Source organism: Rhinopithecus roxellana, chromosome 10 (assembly GCF_007565055.1).
Source record: "Rhinopithecus roxellana isolate Shanxi Qingling chromosome 10, ASM756505v1, whole genome shotgun sequence".
NCBI classification, from domain to species: domain Eukaryota; kingdom Metazoa; phylum Chordata; class Mammalia; order Primates; family Cercopithecidae; genus Rhinopithecus; species Rhinopithecus roxellana.
Window position 1 is genome coordinate 54,433,233 of NC_044558.1, and position 25,029 is coordinate 54,458,261.

At 44.5% G+C, this 25,029-nt stretch overlaps 1 protein-coding gene across 1 annotated transcript; it reads left to right on the plus strand.

The window, feature by feature from the left end:
* Positions 1–1,868: 1,868 nt before the first annotated feature.
* Positions 1,869–24,711, plus strand: PRIM1 (DNA primase subunit 1). The gene is made up of 13 exons (XM_010377768.2): positions 1,869–2,056; positions 3,096–3,253; positions 8,453–8,559; positions 8,629–8,702; positions 9,268–9,404; positions 11,027–11,085; positions 12,035–12,144; positions 13,298–13,389; positions 13,865–14,006; positions 16,451–16,520; positions 17,286–17,377; positions 22,099–22,197; positions 24,600–24,711. Exons 1-13 carry the CDS (start codon positions 1,954–1,956, stop codon positions 24,617–24,619), a joined length of 1,263 nt encoding a protein of 420 aa, XP_010376070.2. The 5' UTR covers positions 1,869–1,953; the 3' UTR covers positions 24,620–24,711.
* The last annotated feature ends 318 nt before the right edge of the window (positions 24,712–25,029 follow it).

The following is a 25,029-nucleotide window of genomic DNA, read 5'->3' on the forward strand; positions in this document are numbered from 1 at the left end:
GCTGAGGCATGAGAATTGCTTGAGCCTGGGTGACCGAGGTAGCAGTGAGCCATGATTGCACCACTGCATTCCAACCTGGGCAACAGAGCAAGACTCCGTCTCAAAAAAATAAGTAAAATAAAATAAAACTATGGTTTTCATGTGACATGTTAATTCACGTGACTGCCCACTCTAGCCCACAATTGCCATAGGTATCATTACACAGTAAGAGTGATGGGCAGATCTTGGCCAGGCGCAGTAGCTCATGCCTGTAATCCCAGCACTTTGGGAGGCCGAAGTGGGCAGATCACGAGGTCAGGAGATCGAGACCATCCTGGCTAACACGGTGAAACCCTGTCTCTACTAAATATACCAAAAATTAGCCGGGCATGGTGGCCAGCGCCTGTGGTCCCAGCTAGTCGGGAGGCTGAGGCAGGAGAATGGCCTGTACCTGGGAGGCAGAGCTTGCAGTGAGCCGAGATGGCGCCACTGCACTCCAGGTTGGGCCACAGAGCAAGACTCCGTGCCAAAAAAAAAAAAAAAAAAGAGTGATTGGCAGATCTGCACATCAATAGCAAATGGGTTCCCTTCATACTTGTAAAGCTCTCCATGATTCCGCAAGCCTCCTATAATTCATATTTTCTTATACCTGGGCGTTCTATTTGAGAGACTGAATATATGAACAGCAGAAACGAACCCCCTTATCTATAATAAACAGCACAGGAAGCAAGCTTGCTACAAGTCAGACTTGTAGAAAATCAAACTGCTATCTCTAATGATGATACTGGAGGCCAAACAACAACCCCTATAGCAATGGGCCCAAATGCCTTAACTAGTATCTTACAGCTTCCTTAATTTTGTCACAGCTTCTAACATAGGTCCAACCAAAGAAAGCCAGACATCCACCCCTAAACCAATCACATACCGCATCCTACTACTCGTTAGCCCAGGTACAGCTTCTCCATGCCAACAGCCTCCAATCAAAGAACACCTTGACGGCTTCCCTTTTTTATAGTTTTCCTAATCCTCTGCCTGCCTTTGAGTCCCTACCAAATGCAAGTGATGATGGCTGACTCCCTTGCTATAGTAAGCTCTGAATAAATAGCCTATGCTTTTCTCATTTGGTTGATATTTGTTTATTTCCACATATTGGATCTAGTAATTCATGAAATTCCATAGAGAACTAATTTCCAAAACTTTTTTTTTTTAGACACGGTCTCTCTCTGTTGCCCAGACTGTAGTGCAGTGGCACTATCATGGCTCCCAACAGCCTTGACCTCCCAGGCTCAAGCGATTGATCGCCCCCCCCCCGCCCCGCCCCGCGCCGTCCGTCAGCCTCCCCCAACCCGCCACTCCCGCCCCGCCCCGCTTCAGCCTCTGGGGCAGCTGGGACTATAGGCGCACGCAACTACTACTGGCTAGGGGTGTGTGTGTGTGTGTGTGTGTGTGTGTGTGTGTGTAGAGACAGATCTCACAATGTTGCCCTGACCGGTATCGAACTCCTAGCCTCAAGCGATCCTCCTGCCTTGGCCTCCCAAAGTGCTGAGGTTACAGGCATGAGTCACCGCGCCGGCCTCCAAACGTTTTTAAAAGATACTGGTGCTATTTCTAAAACATCCAAAAAGTTTGCGTGGAACATCCTTTTTACTTCATCTTAATAACCTAAATCAACATGCTATAGGTCTCGCATTTCCGAAGAAGATCTTCTTCCTGGAATGGACGCGGCCTTCTGCCCACAAGAGCGATGGCCTTGGTGCCCGAGCGCGTGTGCAGAGCGTCAACTGCTGCGTCTTCCGCAGTCCCCGCCCGCACCAAGTGGAAACTACAATTCCCGGCGGCCCCGGCAGACGGCGGGCCGCAACCCGGGCTGACAGCTGGCCTCCGCCCTAGGCGCCTGCGCAGTAGCGGAGCCGCCGGCCGTGATGTTCCCGCCAATTCCTGTGGTAGTCCTGACTGTGTCGAGTTCAGCGCTCAATGGAGACGTTTGACCCCACCGAGCTGCCCGAGCTGCTTAAACTTTATTACCGGAGGCTCTTTCCCTACTCCCAGTACTATCGCTGGCTCAACTACGGCGGAGGTGATGGAGGCGAGGAATGGGGTCGGGAGCGGAGTGTGAGGAGGTTTGAGGCGGGGTGTCCTTAGAATGACAATATGAAGCGCCTTCTATGCGCCAGGCTTTGTGCCGCGCGCCTTCATTTGCTCTCTGGAGCGCGCCCCACCACTTCCTAGGTGTAAATGGGCCGAAAGAGGATATAATAGCCAGCCTGCGGACACACGGTAAAAAAAAAAAAAAAAAAAAGCAGAGCCACCGCTCCTACCTCTGCGTGGTCAAGCTCACATTAGGTGCCCCGTTTACCTGCTGCGGTGCCCAGGGGGTTACTGGGGTGTAGCGTGAAGCTGCAGAGACATAGTTTGCATCAGGAGCGGAAGGGCCTTTCGCAGAGGAGAAATACTTTCTTCCTTGCAGCTGAATTTATTAGTGCGAATCGAGGAGGGAGGGGTGGTGTTACATATTTAAAATAGTTATGTATCTGTTTCGTCTTTTGTACCTTTTCCTAGCAAATATGGAATGGTAACTGCTTTCAAATTAGGGACTAGTTCTTGGGGATTTTGTTTTGTTTTTCTTTTACATCTACCATGGTGTTGAGCATAGGGGGCTCATTAAAAACATCTTCTCAGGCCGAGTGCCGCGACTCACGCCTGTAATCCAGCACTTTGGAAAGGAGGAGTAACTTCCAAGGTGGAAGTTACCTTTGGAAAGGAGGAGTAACTTCCACGGAGGACGGATTACCTGAGGTCAGGAGTTCGAGACCAACCTGGCCAACATGGTGAAACCCGGTCTCTACAAAAAATACAAAAATTATCTGGGCGTGGTGGCTCGCGTGCGTGTAGTCCTAGCTACAGTCTCCGGAGGCTGAGGTGGTAGGATCCCTTGAACCCGGGAGGCGGAGGTTGCAGTGAGCCTATATGGAGCCCCTGCACTCCAGTCTGGGCGACAGTGCAGGAAGCAAGATGCCCTTTCCGAAAAAAAAAAAAACTTCTCATTGGCTAAAGTTATAATGTCCTGCACCAAATAAAGGAGCAAATTAACTTTAAAATGTACATTTATTTTGCAGTGATAAAGAATTACTTTCAACACCGTGAATTTTCATTCACATTGAAAGATGATATTTACATTCGCTACCAATCCTTCAACAACCAGAGTGATCTGGAAAAGGAGATGCAGAAAATGAATCCCTACAAGATTGATATAGGCGCAGTATATTCCCACAGAGTAAGAAATCTTTTTTTAATGTATTTTGTTATTGTATTTTGTATACCAAGAATGGGTTAATTCCGCTTGCGTTTTGAGATTAAAGTTTTAGAGTTTATTCTAGATGAAAAGCCACTTTTTAATTGTTTGGCAAGTGATTAATCCTTTTTTGTTCTTTGACATTCTACATTACTGATGAAATCATTTGGGAGTGAATTGGTTGCATTCTTACTAGGACAAAAATATTGAGTATCTGGCTATTAGGAAGAGGAAGTCGATGAGATTTAAGAAAGGGAAATAATTAGCCAGGCGTAGTGGTATGTACCTGTAATCCCAGCAACTCAGGAGGCTGAGGCAGGAGAATCGCTTGAACCCGGGAAGCAGAGGTTGCAGTGAGCCGAGATCGCACCATTGCACTCCAGTCTGGGTGACAGAGCGAGACTTGGCCTCAACGGAAAAAAAAAAAAAAAAAGGCCGGGCGCGGTGGCTCAAGCCTGTAATCCCAGCGCTTTGGGAGGCCGAGACGGGCGGATCACGAGGTCAGAAGATCGAGACCATCCTGGCTAACATGGTGAAACCCCGTCTCTACTAAAAAATACAAAAAACTAGCCGGGTGAGGTGGCGGGCGCCTGTAGTCCCAGCTACTCGGGAGGCTGAGGCAGGAGAATGGCGTAAACCCGGGAGGCGGAGCTTGCAGTGAGCTGAGATCCGGCCACTGCACTCCAGCCCGGGCGACAGAGCGAGACTCCGTCTCAAAAAAAAAAAAAAAGAGGGAAATAAAAGAGAATTACATTCTCTCCCACCTTGGAAGTTACTCCTTTTTTTTTTGATATGGAGCCTCGTTCTGTCGCCCAAGCTGAAGTGCAGTGGCGCAATCTCTGCTCACTGCAAGCTCCGCCTCCACCCCCGGCCGCCAGCACACCGGGCCAATTTTTTCTACTTTTAATAGAGACTGGGTTTAACCGTGTTAGCCAGGATGGTCTCAATCTCCTGAGCTCATGATCCACCTGTCTCGGCCTGCCAAAGTGCTGGAATTACAGGCGTGAGCCACGGCACCCGGCCTCTTTTTTATTTTAATTGTTTATTTTTATTGAGGTAAAATATACATACAAAATTATTATCTTTACCACAATTAAGTGTACAGTTCAGTCATAATAAATATTTGTATTATTTTTCCTTCATACCCCTGGAGTTATTCTTGATTCCTCTCTTTCTTACACTCCCATACCCATTCTATTAGGAAATCCCTTTGGCTCTACCATAAGTATATCTAAAATCCAACCACTACTGCCAGTGCTACCAACATTATCATCTCATCTGAATTACTGTAAAAACCTCCTAACAGTTTGCCCTTGTAGAATCTAGAGTCCATTCTCAATACAGAAGCTAGAGTGATCCTTTTAAAACAACTCAGAATCTGTGATTCCTCTGCTCAAAACATTATCTGATGGCTGCTCATTTCACTGACTAAAAGTCCTTCTCTCCCCCTTATTCATTCCTGCCACACTGACCCTTGCTCAAGCTGTTTCCACTGCCTAAAACCCATTTCTATACTTTATTCATCCCTTCACCTCCTTCAAATCTTTGCTCAAATAGCACCTTCTCAGTGAAGTCTACTACAGTCTGCCACTCCTTCCATCCCCTGCCACTGGTATATTCTAAGTGCCTAGAAGAGTGCCTGGCGAGAGAGAGTACACTATAAATATTTGTTGAGTGAATGAACAAACCAAAATTGCCCTTCTTCCCCTTCTCAAATATACACACTAGTGGGTGGAGGGAATACATACATAGCATAATAGCTTTTATGTGGAGTTTTTCATATGTTATATAACTTGTTTCTTGTATCAATCCTCATTCTTTTTATAAAGGAGGAAACAGGTCCAGAGAACTTGAATAGTTTGCCCAAGCTCACACACTATTTCAAAATGATAGAGCTGGGACTTAAACCCAGGGTTTCTGACTCTAAATCCCAGACCTGTCTGTCATCATCAAAGTAGGGAGAAGAGGTAATAAAAGGCAAGTGGAAAAAATACTTTGGAGTTGTTTTACTTCCCCTTTATAGGTTGAGAATAAAACTGAAAATGAACTTCTAAGAAGGGTTAGGGTGCCACTCTACTTCCTTCTCCGTAATTACTAAAGGGAGAAAACGTCTCATTTTTTTCTTGGGCCAAGACAGAAACATCTATAGACCTTTATTTACTCTTTGTGTTTTGTTTTGTGATTTTTATCAGTTATGTATGCACATGGTTTACAAAATCAGGTACTTCTATTCAGCTTTAAAAAAATCTACCAGGCTGGGCCGGTGGTTCATGCCTGTAACTCCAGCACTTTGAGAGGCTGAGGCAGGCAGATAACTTGAGGTCAGGAGTTCAAGATCAGCCTGGCCAACATGGTGAAACCCCACCTCTACCAAAAAATACAAAACAGCCGGACTTGGTGGCACACGCCTGTAGTCCCAGCTACTCAGGAGGCTGAGGCAGGAGAATTGCTTGAACCCAGTAGGCAGAGGTTGCAGTAGGTCAAGATCACGCCACTGCACTCCAGCCTGCGTGACAGAGTGAGACCCTGTCTAAAAAAAAATTCTGGCCGGGCGCGGTGGCTCAAGCCTGTAATCCCAGCACTTTGGGAGGCCGAGACGGGCGGATCACGAGGTCAAGAGATCGAGACGAGACCATCCTAGCTAACACGGTGAAACCCCGTCTCTACTGGGAAAAAAAAAACAAAAACAAAAAACTAGCCGGGCGAGGTGGCGGGCGTCTGTAGTCCCAGCTACTCGGGAGGCTGAGGCAGGAGAATGGCATAAACCCGGAAGGCGGAGCTTGCAGTGAGCTGAGATCCGGCCACTGCGCTCCAGCCTGGGCCGCGACAGAGCGAGACTCCGTCTCAGGACCGGGCGCGGTGGCTCAAGCCTGTAATCCCAGCACTTTGGGAGGCCGAGACGGGCGGATCACGAGGTCAGGAGATCGAGACCATCCTGGCTAACATGGTGAAACCCCGTCTCTACTAAAAACTACAAAAAACTAGCCGGGCGACGTGGCGGCGCCTGTAGTCCCAGCTACCCGGGAGGCTGAGACAGGAGAATGGCGTGAACCCGGGAGGCGGAGCTTGCAGTGAGCTGAGATCCAGCCACTGCACTCCAGCCTGGGTGACAGAGCGAGACTCCGTCTCAAAAAAAAAAAATTTTGCTACCCTTCCCCCTCATTTTTGGCTACCCAGAAGCAACCACTTTATTTTTTTTATTTTTTATTATTATTATTTTTTTTAATCTTTTTTTTGAGACGGAGTTTAGCTCTCTTGCCCAGGCTGGAGTGCAGTGGCTGGTCTCCGCTCACTGCAATTTCCGCCTCTCAAGTGATTCTCCCACCTCAGCTTCCCGGGTAGCTAGGATTATAGGCGCATACCACCACACTTGTCTAATTTTTGTATTTTTCAGTAGAGATGGGGTTTTGCCATGTTGGCCAGGCTGGTCGCGAATTCCTGACCTCAAGTGACCCCACCCGCCTTGGCCTCCCAAAGTCCTGGGATTACAGGCATGAGCTACTGCACCGGGACCCAGAAGTAACCACTTTCTTTTAGCTAAGTCTTTTTTTTTTTTTTTTTTTTTTTTTTTTTTTTTTTGAGACAGGGTCTCACTCTGTCGCCCAGGCTGGAGGGCAGTGGTGCGATCTTGGCTCACTGCAACCTCCACCTCCGGGGTTCAAGCAATTCTCCTGCCTCAGCCTCCCGAGTAGCTGGGATTACAGACGTGTGCCACCACACCCGGCTAATTTTTTGTATTTTTAGTAGAGATGGGGTTTCACCATGTTAGCCAAGTTAGTCTCGATCTCCTGACCTCGTGACCCGCCCGCCTCAGCCTCCCAAAGTGTTGGGATTACAGGCATGAGCCACTGCACCCAGCCCTGATCAGATTATTTAGAGAGGAATCTTCCAGCCTCCTGCCTGAGTTGGTAGTGGAAGAGTACAGAAGTGGGTAGAAAGGGCTGGGTCTTAACATTCCACATATAAATGTCTAATTATTCCCCTAATATCAATTCATAATATCAGTACAACACACTCTTCAATTGTACTTGTTGTCCAAGTCCAGAGACCTTCTGTTTTATGCTCTCTAGAAAATAATTCAGGTGTCTTCTGCCAGGGAAATGAAAGAGCACTCACCCAGCTCTGCAAGCTAAGTGTACCAATCTGGGGAGCTAACTGTTTCTTAACTAGGCTTTGACCCAATCCTCCTTTTTTTTTTCCTTCAGTCAAGGGTGGCCTTGAAAAATCTTCCTGTTTTTCATCTCAGCTTCACCACTAAATGTACTTACTCATTCCAGCAATACCTGGTATCACCTATCCCTGAGTCTTTTGGGAGTTTTGAGGTATAAATTGGGTTGCACCTCTTATCTTTCCTTACCAACAGGCTAAGATTTCGTTTTTATGAATCTCCTCAGTTATCACTCCCTTCTGACTTACAGTTATAAAAACTTATGGTGGCACTACCCTCTCGGATTCTTCTTTTTTTGAGACAGTCTCACCGTAGTCACCCAGGCTGGAGTGCAGTGGCGTGATCTTGGCCCACAGCAACTTCCGCCTCCTAGGTTCAAATGATTCTCCTGCCTCAGGCTCCCAAATAGCTGGGACTACAGGCGTATGCCACCATACCCAGCTAATTTTTGTATCTTTGGTAGGGAGACAGAGTTTCACCATATTGGCCAGGCTGGTTTCGAACTCCTGACCTCAACTGATCTGCCCACCTCAGCCTCCCAAAGTGCTGGGATTACAGGCATGAGCCACCACGCCCAGCCTCTCATAGCCTCTTTCTAATAAAGTCTCAATTCAAACTAATTGGGGAGATCTTTTTGAATTACTGAAAAATTTTAAATACTTGTATGTATAGTACATACAAGTAAAGGTTCTTAAAACACCTTGCAATAGGCCATTATTTGTATATGTTCCCTTGTCAGAAATCTAAAAACAGCTTTATTATTATCCTTATTGACCAACAAACATTTATAATGGATATGTATTCATTAAACTCTGCTTTAAGTTGGTGAAAGTTAAGATTCTCATCAATTGTGTATGTGTGAGATCCAAAATAATGAACTTTCACTGCCATAAAGTTGGCATTATATAGTCTCTTTGTTTCTCTTTGGTATATTTTTCCACATGGGTGGAAAATAAGCAGATTTAGCAATGTGGCAGCTCTTATAGAAACTGATCAACATTTTGTATTTGTAGCCCAATCAACACAATACGGTGAAGCTGGGAGCTTTCCAGGCTCAGGAAAAAGAACTGGTATTTGACATTGACATGACAGACTATGACGATGTGAGGAGATGTTGTAGGTGAGCACTGTGTCTTGCTGTTAGGGTGGGTGATACCACTGACAATGAGTAATGATGACTCTGCTCTAGTTCTGCAGACATATGTCCTAAGTGCTGGACCCTCATGACAATGGCCATACGCATCATTGACAGAGCATTGAAGGGCAAGTATCAGCAGTTTCTGAATGGGGTCAAGTGTGAGAATCGGTTTTCCTCTGACTACTATTAGTCTCTGTATTATGTGATCAAATCTCATTAATTTCTTTTTTTTTTTTTTTGAGACGGAGTCTCACTTTGTCAGCCGGACAAAGTGAGAGTGCAGTGGCGTGATCTCGACTCACTGCAACCTCCGCCTTTTGGGTTCAAGCGATTCTCCTGTCTCAGCCCCCTGAGTAGCTGGGACTACAGGTGTGTGCCACCACGCCCAGCTAATTTTTGTATTTTTAGTAGAGGCGGCATTTCACCATGTTGGTCAGGCTGGTCTCGAACTCCTGACCTCGTGATCCGCCTGCCTTGGCCTCCCAAAGTGCTGGGATTACAGGTGTGAGCCACCACGCCCAGCCTAATAAAATAATTTTTAAAAAAAGAAAGAAATTCCTAGCAGAGAGATTAGGATGGGTAAAGAGATGAAGCAAGAACATGGGGAGCACAGGAAACAAGTAATTTAATATATATTAATTAAGGAGTTTATAGATTTGTTTTAAAACCTATTATTTCTCTCCTCCTCAGAGGACTTTGGGTTTAAGCATCGTCTCTGGGTATATTCTGGAAGGAGAGGTGTTCATTGTTGGGTCTGCGATGAATCAGTTAGAAAATTGTCTTCTGCAGTACGTTCTGGGATAGTTGAGTATTTGAGCCTTATAAAGGTAAGGTCCTCTTAATTCTAATTTGCATTGCTTTAGTTTCTAGATGTTACCAAGCCTGATATGTTTACTATCAAAGAAAATGAGACTATCTTTTTTTTTTCTTTTTTTTTTTTGAGATGGAGTCTCACTCTGTTGCCCAGGCTGGACTGCAATGTCACAATCTTGGCTCACTGCCAGCTCCATCTCCTGGGTCCAAGCAATTTTCCTCAGCCTCCGGAGTAGCTGGGACTACAGGCACCGGCCACCATGCCCAGCTAAATTTTGTATTTTTAGTAAAGACTGGGTTTCACCATGTTGGCCAGGCTGGTCTAGAACTCCTGGCCTCAGGTGATTCACCCACCTCAGCCTCCCAAAGTGCTGGGATTACAGGCATGAGCCACCGTGCTGGCCTGAAATTATCTTTAATGGCATTCACATTGCAGAGTAAATGATCTTACCAACAGATCATTTAAAGTCATAGTAGCTACATGTTTTAAGATATTTCATTTTATTTTGCTATAAAAATCTTCCTTTGTGGCATATATAAAATAATAGATAAGGCCGGACGCGGTGGCTCATGCCTGTAATCCCAGCACTTTGGGAGGCCGAGGCGGGCAGATCATCTGAGGTCGGGAGTTCGAGACCAGGCTGACCAACATGGAGAAACCCCGACTCTACTAAAAATACAAAATTAGCCAGGCATGGTTGTACATGCCTGTAATCCCAGCTACTAGGAGGCTGAGGCAGGAGAATCGCTTGAACCTGGGAGGCAGAGGTTGTGGTGAGCCGAGATCGCACCATTGCACTCCAGCCTGGGCAACGAGCAAAACTCCATCTCAAAAAATAATAATAATAATAATAGATAAAATAGATTTATCGTATATAAAATAACAGAACATGTAAAAGTTTGGTTTTGATTTTGTTTTGTTGTTGTTGTTGTTTTTGAGACACGGTCTCACCCTGTCCCCCAGGCTGGAGTACAGTGATGTGACCACAGCTTACTGCAGTCTTGACCTCCTGGTCTCAAGTGATCCTTCTACCTCAGCCCCCTGCGTAGCTGGGACTAAAGGATGCGCCACCATGCCCAGCTAATTTTTAAATTTTTTGCAAAAACAAGATCTCACTATATTGCCCAGGGTGTTCTTGAACTCCTAAACTCAAACTATCCTCCCACCTCTGCCTCCCAAAATGCTGAGATTATGGGTGTGAGCCACCGCATCCAGCCTACGAAATTTTTTTTTTTTTTTTGAGACAGTCTCACTCTGTCGCCCAGGCTGGAGTGCAGTGATGCAATCTCTGCTCACTGCAACCTCCGTGTCCCGGGTTCAAGCAATTCTTCTGTCTCAGCCTCCCAAGTAGCTGGGATTACAGGCACTTATCACCACGCCTGGCTAATTTTTGTATTTAGCCAGGTGTGGTGTCAAGTGGAAACAGGGTTTCATCATATTGGTCAGGCTGGTCTGGAACTCCTGACCTCAGGTGATCCACCCACCTCAGCCTCCCAAAATGCTGGGATTACAGGTGTGAGCCACCACGCCTACCATCTTATATGCTGTCCATCATTGACTAAAATGTCATTATGTTGCACATGACTGTATTTATATTGTGTACATGAAGTTCTTTTTTAATGATTTATTTTTCAGGGTGGTCAAGATGTTAAAAAGAAAGTTCACCTAAGTGAAAAAATTCACCCTTTTATCAGGTCTGTTGGAAAAGTCTCCATACACTTTAAGGTGTCTCATTTACTGGCATGTGCCTTTAGAGTTAACTTGCTATCAATTTTCACTGCTGGGTAGCATTTTATAATAATAATAGCTATGGTTAATTGAGTGCCTATTTTATGCTGCAGTATTCCTAATAGGTGTTTTACAGATGTTCTCATTGCTCTTCACAAAAACCCCACAAGAGACTTGATGGTATCTCCATTTATAGATAAGGAAAGTGAGTTTTAGAGAGATTTTATAATAAGCTTGGCATCACACAACAAGTTAGTTGTTAAATTTAGGATTCATGCCCTGGTCTGCCTGACTCCAAAGCCCATGCTTTTTCCACTGAATTCACTACTTCTCTAAGATAGTGGAAAAAACCTTATATTAGGAGTAAAAATTCCTATTCTGCCATGTACTATGATCTTGATAAAATATTGCTGCCTCCATTTCCTTATCTCTATGATTGGAAGAACAACATCCACTCTACCTGTCTCACAGTTGTATCAATGATTAAGTGAAAGTTAAATGTGATGCATATTTGTGAACTGCAAACATTATATGATTGTTGAGATATTAATACAAGCAATTCACAGTGGAAAGTGTAGGCTGCATGCCACATTCTGCTACTGATGTATTATGGTGTCCTGGGTTGGTTACTTTCTACCCTTATTGCGTATATTAACCTTCTAAGTTGTGAGGTTTAAAAAGTAAACATTTCTTGTATACATATTCTGTGCCAGGTTCTATGCCAGGTTATTTTCCCTTAAAATGTCTCATTTAATTATCATAATCCTGCAAAGGGTGGTATTCCCATTTTACCTAGTTAAGTTCTAAAAATGTCATGAAAATAAGCAGTAGTCTTCCCTACAATGGCAGCAATACCTATGTGGCATATGTGTTACTAATAGTGTTGGGACTCCATTGTTATTGTTGTTCCTACAGAAAATCTATTAACATAATAAAAAAATACTTTGAAGAATATGCCTTGGTTAATCAAGATATTCTCAAAAATAAAGAAAGCTGGGATAAGATTTTAGCCCTTGTTCCTGAAAATATCCTTTCCCGTGATCATTTCTGTGTGAGCTAGTTGTTTTGATCTGTGATATTATAAATGTTAGATATGTCTGCTTGTAAGTTCTCATATACTTATAAGTTTAATCTTTTTTATACAAAATATCTCTTGTATTTCTGGATTTTAGTATCTCTGGTCTGGAACACAATAAAAAATGGGGCCATGTTGCAAATCAGTTTTCTCATTTTGGAAGTTGGTCCTAGAATTAATGGCTAAAGAGTGGTGAATCACATAGTCAAAACACATGCAGACCAGAGAAAACTTTACACCATACCTTATAGTTATTTTGGCATTCTTTTTGTTATATCATCACTGTATTTTTACAGTGGAAGATTTCAGTGATACAACTGGTGTTGGTTTGTTTTTTGGGGGTTGTTTGTTTTTTGAGACAGAGTCTCACTCTGTTGCCCAGGCTGGAGTGTGCAGTGTTGCGATCTTGGCTTACTGCAACCTCCGCCTCCCAGGTTCAAACGATTCTCCTGCCTCAGCCTCCCAAGTAGCTGGGACTACAGGCGTGCGCCACCATGCCCAGCTAATTTTTGTATTTTTAGTAGAGACAGGGTCTCACCATGTCGGCCAGGCTGGTCTCAAACTCCTGACCTCAAATGATCCACCCACCTTAGCCTCCCAAAGTGTTGGGAATACAGGCATGAGCCACTGTGCCCAGCCGAATACAGCTGTTGAGTTTAACATTTGTGGGGTGGGTTGTTTGTTTGTTGAGATGGAGTCTCACTCTGTCACCCAGGCTGTAGTGCAGTGGCACAATCTCTGCTCACTGCAACCTTCACCTTGCGGGTTTAAACAATTTTCCTGCCTCAGCCTCCAGAGTAGCTACGATTACAGATGTGAGCCACCATGCCCTACTGATTTTTCTATTTTTGGTAGAGATGGGGTTTCACCACGTTCGCCAGGCTGGTCTCAAACTCCTGACCTCACGTGATCCACCCACCTCAGCCTCCCAAAGTGCTGGGATTACAGGCTTGAGCCACCATGCCCGGCCAACATTTATATTTCAAGGAACATTAATAACTACTTTCTAAGTATTTATAAGATACCCTTGTGGTAATACATACTTAAAACTAAGTTGTTCATTGATGTCCCCTAAATGAGTCTGTTCCTTAATGACCCATCACCAATTCATGATGAACTTCAACAAGGCTTCCAAAAGTCTCAAAATTCACTTCAGCGTTGGGAGCACTTGAAGAAAGTAGCCAGCAGATGTCAGGTATGTTCCATTGAAATCTGTATTACAGCTATAATAATGCAATTCTTAATTAAGTTGATTGTTTTGCCTAGTCAGTTAAAGATGGTTGAAGATCTTTTTTTTTTTTTTTTGAGACGGAGTCTCACTCTGTCGCCCAGGCTGGAGCGCAGTGGCCAGATCTCAGCTCACTGCAAGCTCTGTCTCCTGGGTTCACGCCATTCTCCTGCCTCAACCTCCCAAGTAGCTGGGACTACAAGCGCCCACCACCTCACCCAGCTAGTTTTTTGTATTTTTTAGTAGAGATGGGGTTTCACCGTGTTAGCCAGGATGGTCTCGATCTCCTGACCTCGTGATCCACCCGTCTCGGCCTCCTAAAGTGCTGAGATTACAGACTTGAGCCACTGCGCCTGGCCTGAAGATCATTTTTTTAACTTTCTTTAAAGAAATCCTCAACTGTTCCTACTGATCCTCATGTTGGCCTTGTATCTGCTTTTAGAATAACATCAAAAATGACAAATATGGACCCTGGCTGGAGTGGGAGATTATGCTCCAGTACTGTTTTCCACGGCTGGATATCAATGTCAGCAAAGGAATCAATCATCTACTGAAGAGCCCTTTTAGTGTTCATCCTAAAACAGGTACTACACAAGGGAACTAAGGAAAACTAAAAGAAAAATGAGTTGCTATTTGCTTTAGTAAGCATGGCATTAGGTCTGAATATATATAATGTCTATGATTTAAAGGTAGAAGAATTGCTCTGTCACCTAATACCTAAATTAGTTTTTTATATTGTCAGTTAAGTAGCTACCAGATTAGTTTCTACTATGTAACTGTTTTTCAGTTGGGTTTCTGAGGTTCCATATTAGATTTGGAGAGGACCGTCAAAATCTTAGGACAACAACTCTCATTGTACAGATGAGAAAACGGTGGCCCAAGATGTAACTTATCCAAAGACATAAAAAAAAAATTGTGTGTGGCCATATGTGGTGGCTTACTCCTGTAATCCCAGCACTTGAGGAAGGCAAGGTAGGCAAATCACTTGTGCCCCAGAGTCTGACACCAGCCTAGACAACATGTCTAAACCCCCTTTCTACAAAAAATACACAAAGTAGCTAGACATGGTGGTGCATGCCTGTAGTTCCAGCTACTCAAGAGGCTAAGGCAGGAGGATCACTTGAGCCTGGGAAGTTAAGGCTGCAGTGAGCTGTGATGGTGCCACTGCACTCCAGTCTGGGCGACAGAGTGAGACCTTGTCTCACAAAAAAAAGAAAAAAGAAAAAAAGAAAGAAATGCGATGAACTCTACTCCTAGCACTGACAAAAACAAAATTTTTTTTTTTTTTTCGAGACAGAGTCTCATGCTGTCACCCAGGCTGGAGTGCACCGATGCAGTCTCGGCTCACTGAAGGCTCAATCTCCCAAACTCAAGCAATACTTCTGCCTCACCCTCCTGAGTAGCTGCTGCTACAGGCACGTGCTACCACAGACAGCTAATATTTTGTAGACAGGGTTTTGCCATATTGCCCAGGATGGTCTTGAACTCTTGAGGTCAAGCAATTCACCTGCCCCAGTCTCCCAAAGTGCTGGGATTACAGACATGAGCCACTGCACCCAGCCTCATGTCATTTTTGAGATGTGTTAAATTCTGTATGGTATCCTAGAGGGGGTTAAAAGAGTAGAGTAATTTCTATTTTATTTCCAGCATGCTTTTTAAAGGTATCTGACATGTGGGTATCTGTATTGATCTCAATTAAAAAAAACCAAGCTAATGTAAATATAATATTTCCATCTATTTTGTTCTATTTTCAGGACTTACTAAATCTGAGATTGTCCTGAACTTAAATATGGAATATTTAAATATACTTTATTTCTAAATATAGAAATAAAAGTAGGGATAAGAGCAACTGGGAAATAGCTCTTATTAAAACAGTCTTCATGGGCCGGGCGCAGTGGCTCAAGCCTGTAATCCGAGCACTTTGGGAGGCCGAGACAGGCGGATCACGAGGTCAGGAGATCGAGTCCATCCTGGCTAACACGGTTAAACCCCATCTCTACTAAAAAATACAAAAAAACTGGCCGGGCGAGGTGGTGGGCGCCTGTAGTCTCAGCTACTAGGGAGGCTGAGGCAGGAGAATGGCGTGAACCTGGGAGGCGGAGCTTGCAGTGAGCTGAGATCCGGCCACTGCACTCCAGCCTGGGCGACAGAGTGAGACTCCGTCTCAAAAAAAAAAAAAAAAACAGTCTTCACATTTGCTTTTTGGTGTTTTTTTTGTTTTGTTTTGTTTTTGTTTTTGTTTTTGTTTTTGTTTTTTCCGAGACAGAGTCTTGCTCTGTCACCCAGGCTGGAATGCAGTGGCGTGATCTTGGCTCACTGCAACCTCCGCCTCCCAGGTTCAAGCAATTCTCTACCTCTCCCTCCCAAGTAGCTGGGATTACAGGCACCCGCTATCACACCTGGCTAATTTTTGTATTTTTAGTAGAGACGGCGTTTCACTATCTTGGCCAGGCTTGTGATCCACCCTCCTCAGCCTCCCAAAGTGCTGGGATTACAGGTGTGAGCTGCTGCGCCTGGCCAGTTGTTTTTTAAAGAGAAGTAAAAGGCATGCTGGACATGGTGGTTCACACCTGTAATCCTAGCAACTCAAGAGGCTGAGGCAAGAGGATTGTTTTGAGGCCAGAAGTTCGAGCCCAGCCTGGGCAACACAGTGAGACCCCAACTCAACAAAAATTGAAAAACTGGCCAGGCCAGGTGCAGTAGCTCACATCTATAATCCCAGCACTTTGGGAGACAACTGAGGTGGGAGGATCACTTGAGCCCAGGACTTCAAGCCTGCAGTGAGCTATGACCATGCTACTATACTCCAGCATGGGTGACAAAGTGAGACCTTAACTCTAAAAAAAAGTAAGGGCACAGCTAATGTGAAAGTACTTTAATTTATATTTCTAAATACGGTTCTTAACAGATAAGTTTAACCCTTTGTCTAACCCTTAGATAAAAAATTGTAACAAAAAATAACTTATAGGAGATGCCTATAATGATTTATAGTCCACAATCATCAGTTTATAACTTTTGCTTCTTACAGGTCGCATATCTGTGCCTATTGATTTGCAGAAAGTGGACCAGTTTGATCCATTTACTGTTCCAACCATAAGGTATGTTTCAGATCATTGATCACTCCTTGTTTGTAATTGTTGTTCTGAATTTTAAATAAATTGGATTAGCCTCCTTCTTAGAGAATTAGTTGCATGGGAACGGTATATTTGGTTAGGGAAACCAAATAAGGTTCAAAGGTTAGATGATGATGCCCTAATAGAACAATACAAGCTTTTCACCTGCTGTTATGTAAGAAAAAGATTTTAAGGTCAAATAAATTTAGGAAATTCTGACTTAAACAGATTAAAAGTATCTTTTACTACAGTATTTCACGGTCTTTCATATGATAATATGCATGAAAAACTCCAAGAAGAGATCATGCTGTTTAGAATATCCCAAATTTAAGTTGACCACATAATTTTTTTACAGTAAATTTTATGGGATTCACATGCTATTATACACTGGATAATGCTGACCAGAAACTAACATTAAACTTCTCTTGTTCGTGGCCAGGCACGGTGGCTCATGCCTATAATCCCAACACTTTGGGAGGGTAGGGTGGGCGGATCACAAGGTCAAGAGATCGAGACCATCCTGGCCAACATGGTGAAACCCTGTCTCTACTAAAAATACAAAAATTAGCTGGGCTTGGTGGCACACGCCTGTAGTCCCAGCTACTTGGGAGGCTGAGGCAGGAGAATCACTTGAACCTGGGAGGCGGAGGTTGCAGTGAGCCAAGATCGTACCACTGCAGTCCAGCCTGGCAACAGAGTGAGACTCCATCTCAAAAAAAAAAAAAAATTCTCTTGTTCTGTTACTTGCAGCTTCATCTGCCGTGAATTGGATGCCATTTCCACTAATGAAGAGGAAAAAGAGGAGAATGAAGCTGAATCTGATGTCAAACATAGAACCAGAGGTAAGATAATATATTGAAGCTTCACTTTAATACAGGGTTTTTATATAGATATCCATCTGTCACTCCAATAATTAATTCTCTGATTCAGCCAGAATGGATCAGCATTTGTCCTGGAACTGCATACAATGTTTGTGTCCTTTCTTCAGCAGTTACCCAAGTGGTGTTACTGAATCCAGTCTGATTCAACACATATTTCCTAAACAACTTCTAAATGCTAGGATCTATACTATAAGATTAAACTATCAATAAGTATGAATAATCAGTCTCTGAGATTCACCACCTATTTATTTAACAACTATTACGTGTGCAGTACTTTTGTTCTTTGTTTCTGATGCATATTGGTGGGTTTTATGGTAAACATATGTCTAAACTGTTTACCGAGTTGTATATTCAAGAATTTGAAGAAGCTGGCTGGGTCAGTGGTTCACGCCTATAATCCCAGCATTTTGGGAGGCCGAGGCAGGTGGATCACTTGAGGTCAGGAGTTCAAGACCAGCCTGGCAACATGGTGAAACGCCATCTCTGCTAAATATACAAAAATTAACCAGGTGTAGTGGAAGGCGCCTGTAATCCTAGCTAGCCAGGAAGCTGAGGCAGAAGAATCGGTTGAACCCAGGAGGCAGAGGTTGCAGTGAGCCAAGATTGTGCCACTGCACTCCATCCTGGGCAACAGAGGGAGACTGTCTCAAAAAAAAAAAAAAAAAGACAAGAATTTGAAGAAGCTAAGGAATTTCTAAATCTTCTTGCTAATGGAAGGCAAATCTAACACCTAAGAGATACTGCAGGCCAGGCACGGTGGTTCACACCTGTAATCCCAGCACTTTGGGAGGCCCAGGTGGGCGGATCACCTGAGGTCATGAGTTCGAGACCAGCCTGACCAACATGGAGAAACCCCGTCTATCCAAAAAATACAACATTAGCCAGGTGTGGTGGCACGTGCCTCTAATCCCAGCTGCTTGGAAGGCAGAGGCAGGAGAATCGCTTGAACCTGGGAGGTGGAGGTTGTGGTGAGCCAAGCTCACGCCATTGCATTCCAGCCTGGGCAACAAGAGTGAAACTCCGTCTCAAAAAAAAAAAAGAGAGAGAGATGCTGCATAGCAGCACTCCCCAACCTTTTTGGCATCAGGGACCAGTTCTGTGGAAGACAATTTTTGCACGGACTTCGAAGAGATGGGGAGGAGTTGGGGATGGTTCCAGGATGAAACTTTTTTACCTCAAATCATCAGGAATTAGATTCTGATAAGAAGTGCACAACCTAGATCCCTCACATGCGCACTTCACAATAGGGTTCAAGGCTGGGCACGGTGGCTCAAGCCTGTAATCCCAGCACTTTGGGAGGCCGAGACGGGCGGATCACGAGGTCAGGAGATCGAGACCATCCTGGCTAACACGGTGAAACTCCGTCTCTACTAAAAATAATACAAAAAACTAGCCGGGCGAGGTGGCGGCGCCTGTAGTCCCAGCTACTCAGGAGGCTGAGGCAGGAGAATGGCGGGAACCCGGGAGGTGGAGCTTGCAGTGAGCTGAGATCCGGCCACTGCACTCCAGCCTGGGCGACAGAGGGAGACTCCGTCTCAAAAAAAAAAAAAAATAGGGTTCATGCTCCTATGAGAATTTAGTGCTTCTGCTGATCTAACATAAGGCAGAGCTCAGGCAGTAATGCCCGCTAACCGCTCACCTCACACCTGTAATTCCAGCACTTTGGGAGGCTGAGGCAAGAGGATCACTTGAGCCCAGGAGTTTGAGACCACCCTGGGCAACACAGAGAGACCTTGTCTCTCCAAAAAAAAATTAGCTAGACATGCTGGCATACACCTGTGGTCTCAGCTACTCAAGAGGCTGTTTGAGCCAGGAGGTTAAGGCTGCAGTAAGCCCTGATCACACCACTGTACTCTAGCCTGGGTGTCAGAGAGATACCTTGTCTCAAAATAAAAATTATATGGCCGGGCATGGTGGCTCACGCCTGTAATCCCAGCACTCTGGGAAGTCAAGGTGGGTGGATCACCTGAGGTCAGGAATTTGAGACCAGCCTGGCCAACATGGTTAAACCCCATCTCTACTAAAAATACAAAAATTAGCCAGGCATGGTGGCGCACACCTGTAATCCCAGGTATTCAGGAGGCTGAGGCACAAGAATCACTTGAGCCCGGGAGGCAGAGGTTGCAGTGAGCTGAGGTCACGCCACTGCACTCCATCCTGGGCAACAGAGTGAGACTTCATCTCAAAAAAAAAAAGTATAATTTCTTTCTTACTCTTTTTAAAGAACTATTATGAGGATTCTTAATTCCATGCAAACATAGGATACTACTAAAATCCAAATTTTACGTGAAACTCCTTTCTTATTCTCAGTCCATTTTCCCGTTGGGTATCATAGGTTATGTAATTAAATGGATGAATAAAATTGTATATTCTTCTTTTTTTTTTTTTAGAGAAAGAGTCTTACTCTGTCACCCAGGCTGGAGTGCAGTGGTGCAATCTTGGCTCATTGCAACCTCCGCCTCCTGGGTTCAAGCGATTCTCCTGTCTCAGCCTCCCGAGTAGGTGGAGTTACAGATGCCTGCCACCACGTCCAGCTAATTTTTGTATTTTTAGTAGAGATGGGGTTTCTCCATGTTGGTCAGGCTGGTCTCGAACTCACGACCTCAGGTAATCCACCTGTCTTGGCCTCCCTAAGTTTTGGGATTACAGGCATGAGCCACTGCACCCTGCCTATATTCAAATTTTTGTTATGTACATTTTTTAAACTATTTTATAAATCAAAGAATACTTAATGCAGGCCAGGCAGAGTGGCTCATGCCTGTAATCCCAGCACTTTGGGAGGCTGAGGTGGGTGGGTCACCTGAGGTCAGGAGTTCCAAGACCAGCCTGGCCACATGGTGAAACCCCGTCTTTACTAAAAATACAAAAATTAGCCGGGCGTGATGGTGGGCACATATAATCTCAGCTACTCGGGAGGCTGAGGCACAAGAATCGTTTGAACCTGGGAGGTGGAGCTTGCAATGAGCCGAGATTGCCCCACTGCACTCCAGCCTGGGAGACAGAGCAAGACTCCATCTCAAAAAAAAAAAAAAAAAAAAAAAACAAAGCATACTCAATGTAAAAACTTCTAAATCTCCAAAAGGCATGACCCGAGCCTGAGCAACACAGCGAGACCTTGTCTCTACTAAAAATAAAAAATTAGCCAGCTGTGGTGGCACCCCCTGTGGTACCAGCCACTTGGGAGGCTGAGGTGAAGGATCATTTAAGGCATGGGCCGGGTGCGATGGCTCACACCTGTGATCCCAGCACTTTGGGAGGCCTAAGCGGGTAAATCACGAGGTCAGGAGTTCGCGACCAGCCTGACCAACATGGTGAAACCCCATCTCTACTAAAAATACAAAAGATTAGCTTGGCGTGGTGGCAGGCACCTGTAATCCCAGCTAGCTGGGAGGCTGAGGTAGGAGAATCACTTGAACCCGGGAGGCAGAGGGTGCAGTAAGCCAAGATCGCGCCACTGCACTCCAGCCTGGGCAACAGAGTCAGACTCTATCTCAAAACAAACAAACAAACAAACAAAATATATATATATATATATATATATCACTAAAAGACTTTTATGAAAGAGAGTGTCATATATCTCAATTTTTATTACATGCAAAAATAATATTTTAGTTGGGCACGGTGGCATGTGTCTGTAATCTCAGCACTTTCAGAGGCTAAGGCTGGGAGATCACTTGAGCTCAGGAGTTCGAGACCAGCCCGGGCAACAGAGTGAGCCCTCGTCTCTACAGATACCAAAAAAAAGATTAAAAAAATTAGTTGGGCATGGTGGTACATGCCTGTAGTTACAGCTACTCAGGAAGCAGAGATGGGAGGATCCCTTGAGCCCAGGAAGTCGAGGCTGCCGTGGGCCAAGACGGCACCCCTGAACTTCAGCCTGTGTGACAGAGTGAAATCTTGTCTCAATAATAATAATTTCACCTTTTTTAATGTGACTAATATAGTATTCAAAAGTATATATGTGGCCGGACGTGGTGGCTCATGCCTGTAATCCCAGCACTTTGGGAGGCCAAGGCAGGTGGACCACAAGGTCAAGAGATCAAGACCATCCTGGGTAACATGGTGAAACCCCATCTCTACTAAAAATACAAAAAAAAAAAATCAGCCGGGTGTGGTGGTGGGCACCTGTAGTCCAGCTACTCGGGAGGCTGAGGCAGAATGGCAGGAACCCAGGAGGCGGAGCTTGCAGTGAGCCGAGGTCATGCCACAGCACTCCAGCCTGGGTGACAGAGCAAGGCTCCGTCTCAAAAAAAAAAAAAGTATATATGTTTCTCTCATATGTCCATTGGGCAGCACTATTCTAGAGAATTATTTTAAGAAACTTAGTTGTGCCGGACGCGGTGGCTCACGCCTGTAATCCCACCACTTTGGGAGCCTGAGGCGGGCAGATCACAAGGTCAGGAGATCGAGACCACGGTAAAACCCCGTCTCTACTAAAAATACAAAAAATTAGCCAGGCGCGGTAGCGGGCGCCTGTAGTCCCAGCTACTCAGGAGGCTGAGGCAGGAGAATGGCATGAACTGGGGAGACGGAGCTTGCAGTGAGCTGAGATCGCGCCACTGCACTCCAGCCTGGGGGACAGAGCAAGACTCCGTCTCCAAAAAAAAAAAAAGAAACTTAGTTGCGTTTTCATGTTATTGCTGCCACCATGCTAATTATAATGTACATTCTTCATAATTTAGATTATAAGAAGACCAGTCTAGCACCTTATGTGAAAGTTTTTGAACATTTTCTTGAAAACCTGGATAAATCCCGAAAAGGAGAACTTCTTAAGAAGAGTGGTAAGACTCTATACCTTTCCCTTCTATTTAGTTAGATCTTAGTATTAGTAGAAAAGGGCAATTTTTGAGTTCTAGTCTTTCTTTGCCCTCCTCCCAAAATTTACTGATTTATCTTACTATCCTTAATGTTTTGGAAATTGAGGTTCCTTAATTCAATTTAACACATAGTTATTAAACACATTCTAAGTATCAGGTCTATAAGGGAGACAAAGATGAATTAACATCATGCCCCCTTGCCCTTAAGAAGTACTAACTTGGCTGGGCACGATGGCTTACGCCTGTAATCCCAGCACTTTGGGAGACCAAGGCAGTTGGATCACTTGAGGTCAGGAGTTTGAGACCAGCCTGGCCAATATGGTGAAACCCTTTTCTACTAAAAATACAAAAAATTAGCTGGGCGTGGGGGTAGGCACCTGTAATCCCAGCTACTCAGGAGGTAGAGACATGAGAATCGCTTGAACCAGGGAGGCAGAGGTTGCAATGAGCTGAGATTACACCATTGCACTCCAGCATGGGCAACAGAGCGAGACTCCATCTCAAAAAAAAAAAGAAGTACTAACTTAGTACAAAACAAAAATGTACAAAATGCTAAGAAAGAGATTTTATCTGATGGACTCTTGAGATTTCATATGAAAATGGTGGTATCTGAACTCCTTTCAGTGAGCTGCTGTAAGAATTCTAATCCCTAGCCGGGTGCAGTGGCTCACACATGTAATCCCAACACTTTGGGACGCTGAGGCAGGTGGATCGCCTGAGGTCAGGAGTTCAAAACCAGCCTGGCCAACATAGTAAAACCCCATCTTTACTAAAAATACAAAAAATTAGCTGGGTGTGGTGGCGGGCACCTATAATCCCAGCTACTAGGGAAGCTGAGGCAGGAGAATCGCTTGAACCCAGGAGGTGGAGGTTGCAGTGAGCGGAGATCATGCCATTGCACTCCAGCCTGGGCAACAAGAGCAAAACTCTGTCTCAAAAAAAAAAAAAAAAAATCCCTAGGCCGGACACAGCGGCTCGCACCTATAATCCCAGCATTTTGGGAGACCGAAGCGGGCGGATCACCTGAGGTCAGGAGTTCAAGACCAGCCTGGCCAACACGGTGAAACCCCGTCTCTACTAAAAATACAAAAATTAGCCGGGCGTGTTATTGCGTGCCTGTAATCCCAGCTACTTGGGAGGCTGAGGCAGGAGAATCGCTTGAAGCCGGGAGGTGGAGGTTGCAGTGAGCCAAGATCACACTATTGTACTCCAGCCTGGGCAACAGAGCAAGACTCCATCTCAAAAAAAAAAAAAAAAACTAATCCCTAATGCCAATATACTATACCATCAGGTATGAAAAGGATTTCCAGAAGCAGAAATTTGATGAGATAAGGGTATGGAGGTGGAAAAAGGCCAAGGGTTGTTCATTCTTGAAGGAACAGCAAGAGCAAAGACAGGAAAGCATCCAGTCACTCTGGAAGCCATCAAGTAGTACAGCTAATCTAGTAAACGGTGCGTCCAGAAGTGACGGGCTATAAATCCAAAGAAGCAAGCTGAATGGCCTTGAATTCCAAGCTTAGGTGTTTGGGCTTCGTTTTGGGCTTAATAGGAAGCTTTTAAAGGTTCTGAGGAAGGGAATGCCATGATTTGTAGTTTTTATCTAGACAGATAAATCTGGGCAAGGCAGGGACTAGAATAGAGCGCAAGAGGCCAACTGAGCTATTGCCACTAGAATATTAGCACTGAAGATCTCCAAAAGGTGCAAATACTGGAACCATCCTTGAGACATGCTAATGATTTAGAAGTGAAGAGATGAAAGATGGAAGGGAAAATGTTATAGAAGCCAGGGAAAAGAAAAGTGCAAGATTATCAAGTGTCAGGTACAGTAGGAAACTAATAAAATCCTGTTGCATATAATAGCTGGAAGGAAACGCAAAGAGGATAGCAGTACCAAATGAAGAGTACTCTGAATGGGAGACATCTGAGTATGTGTATAAACCAATAGGAAAAAAACCAGCAGATTGAATATTATTCAAGAGGATACTCTAGAAAACTGTGGCAATGTTATAGCAATACAAATTATCTTGCCACTTCATTTTTTATTTCAGTATGTGATAGTTTAAGCAGTAGTGCCTAAGATAATGCTCTACTCAGTAGACACTTATATGTGTAATTACTGAATGAACGACTCTGAGCTTGGAAAGCCCAGTTGAAGCTGCCATTGCAACTGGCCATATTAAGTCCTTTGTATCCACACTGTTCCGTATTAGCTCAGCCTATAATGTGGACTTCAGCAAATGTGTAAGCAAATCTTTGTGCACGATGTGAGTTAAATAGAAGCATTAGGCAAAAAAGAATGTAAAAATAAAAAGGCTTTGTTCTGTTTTCCTTTGCTGTTCTTCCATATATTATCTATTCTATTTTAGATTTACAAAAAGATTTCTGAAGACAGAGCTCCTCAAACCAATGTGGATATCTTCTGCCTTCAACAACAGATCAAATACTTCAAAAGCCATTTAATAAATACAGCAGAACTATGTATGTGTCTTAAACCTCAAAGTACATTTTCCTTTACTTGAGAAATAATTTATGTTGAAAAGATTTCCTGGCCGGGCACAGTGGCTCACACCTGTAATCCCAGCACTTTGGGAGGCTGAGGCAGGCGGATCACCTGAGGTCAGCAGTTCAAGACTAGCCTGGCCAACATGGCAAAACCCCCATCTCTACTAAAACTACAAAAATTAGTTGGGTGTGGTGGTGCATACAGTAATCCTAGCTACTTGGGAGGCTGAGGCAGGAGAATTGCTTGAACCCAGGAGGCAACGGTTGCAGTGAGCCAAGATCGCAGCCAATGGG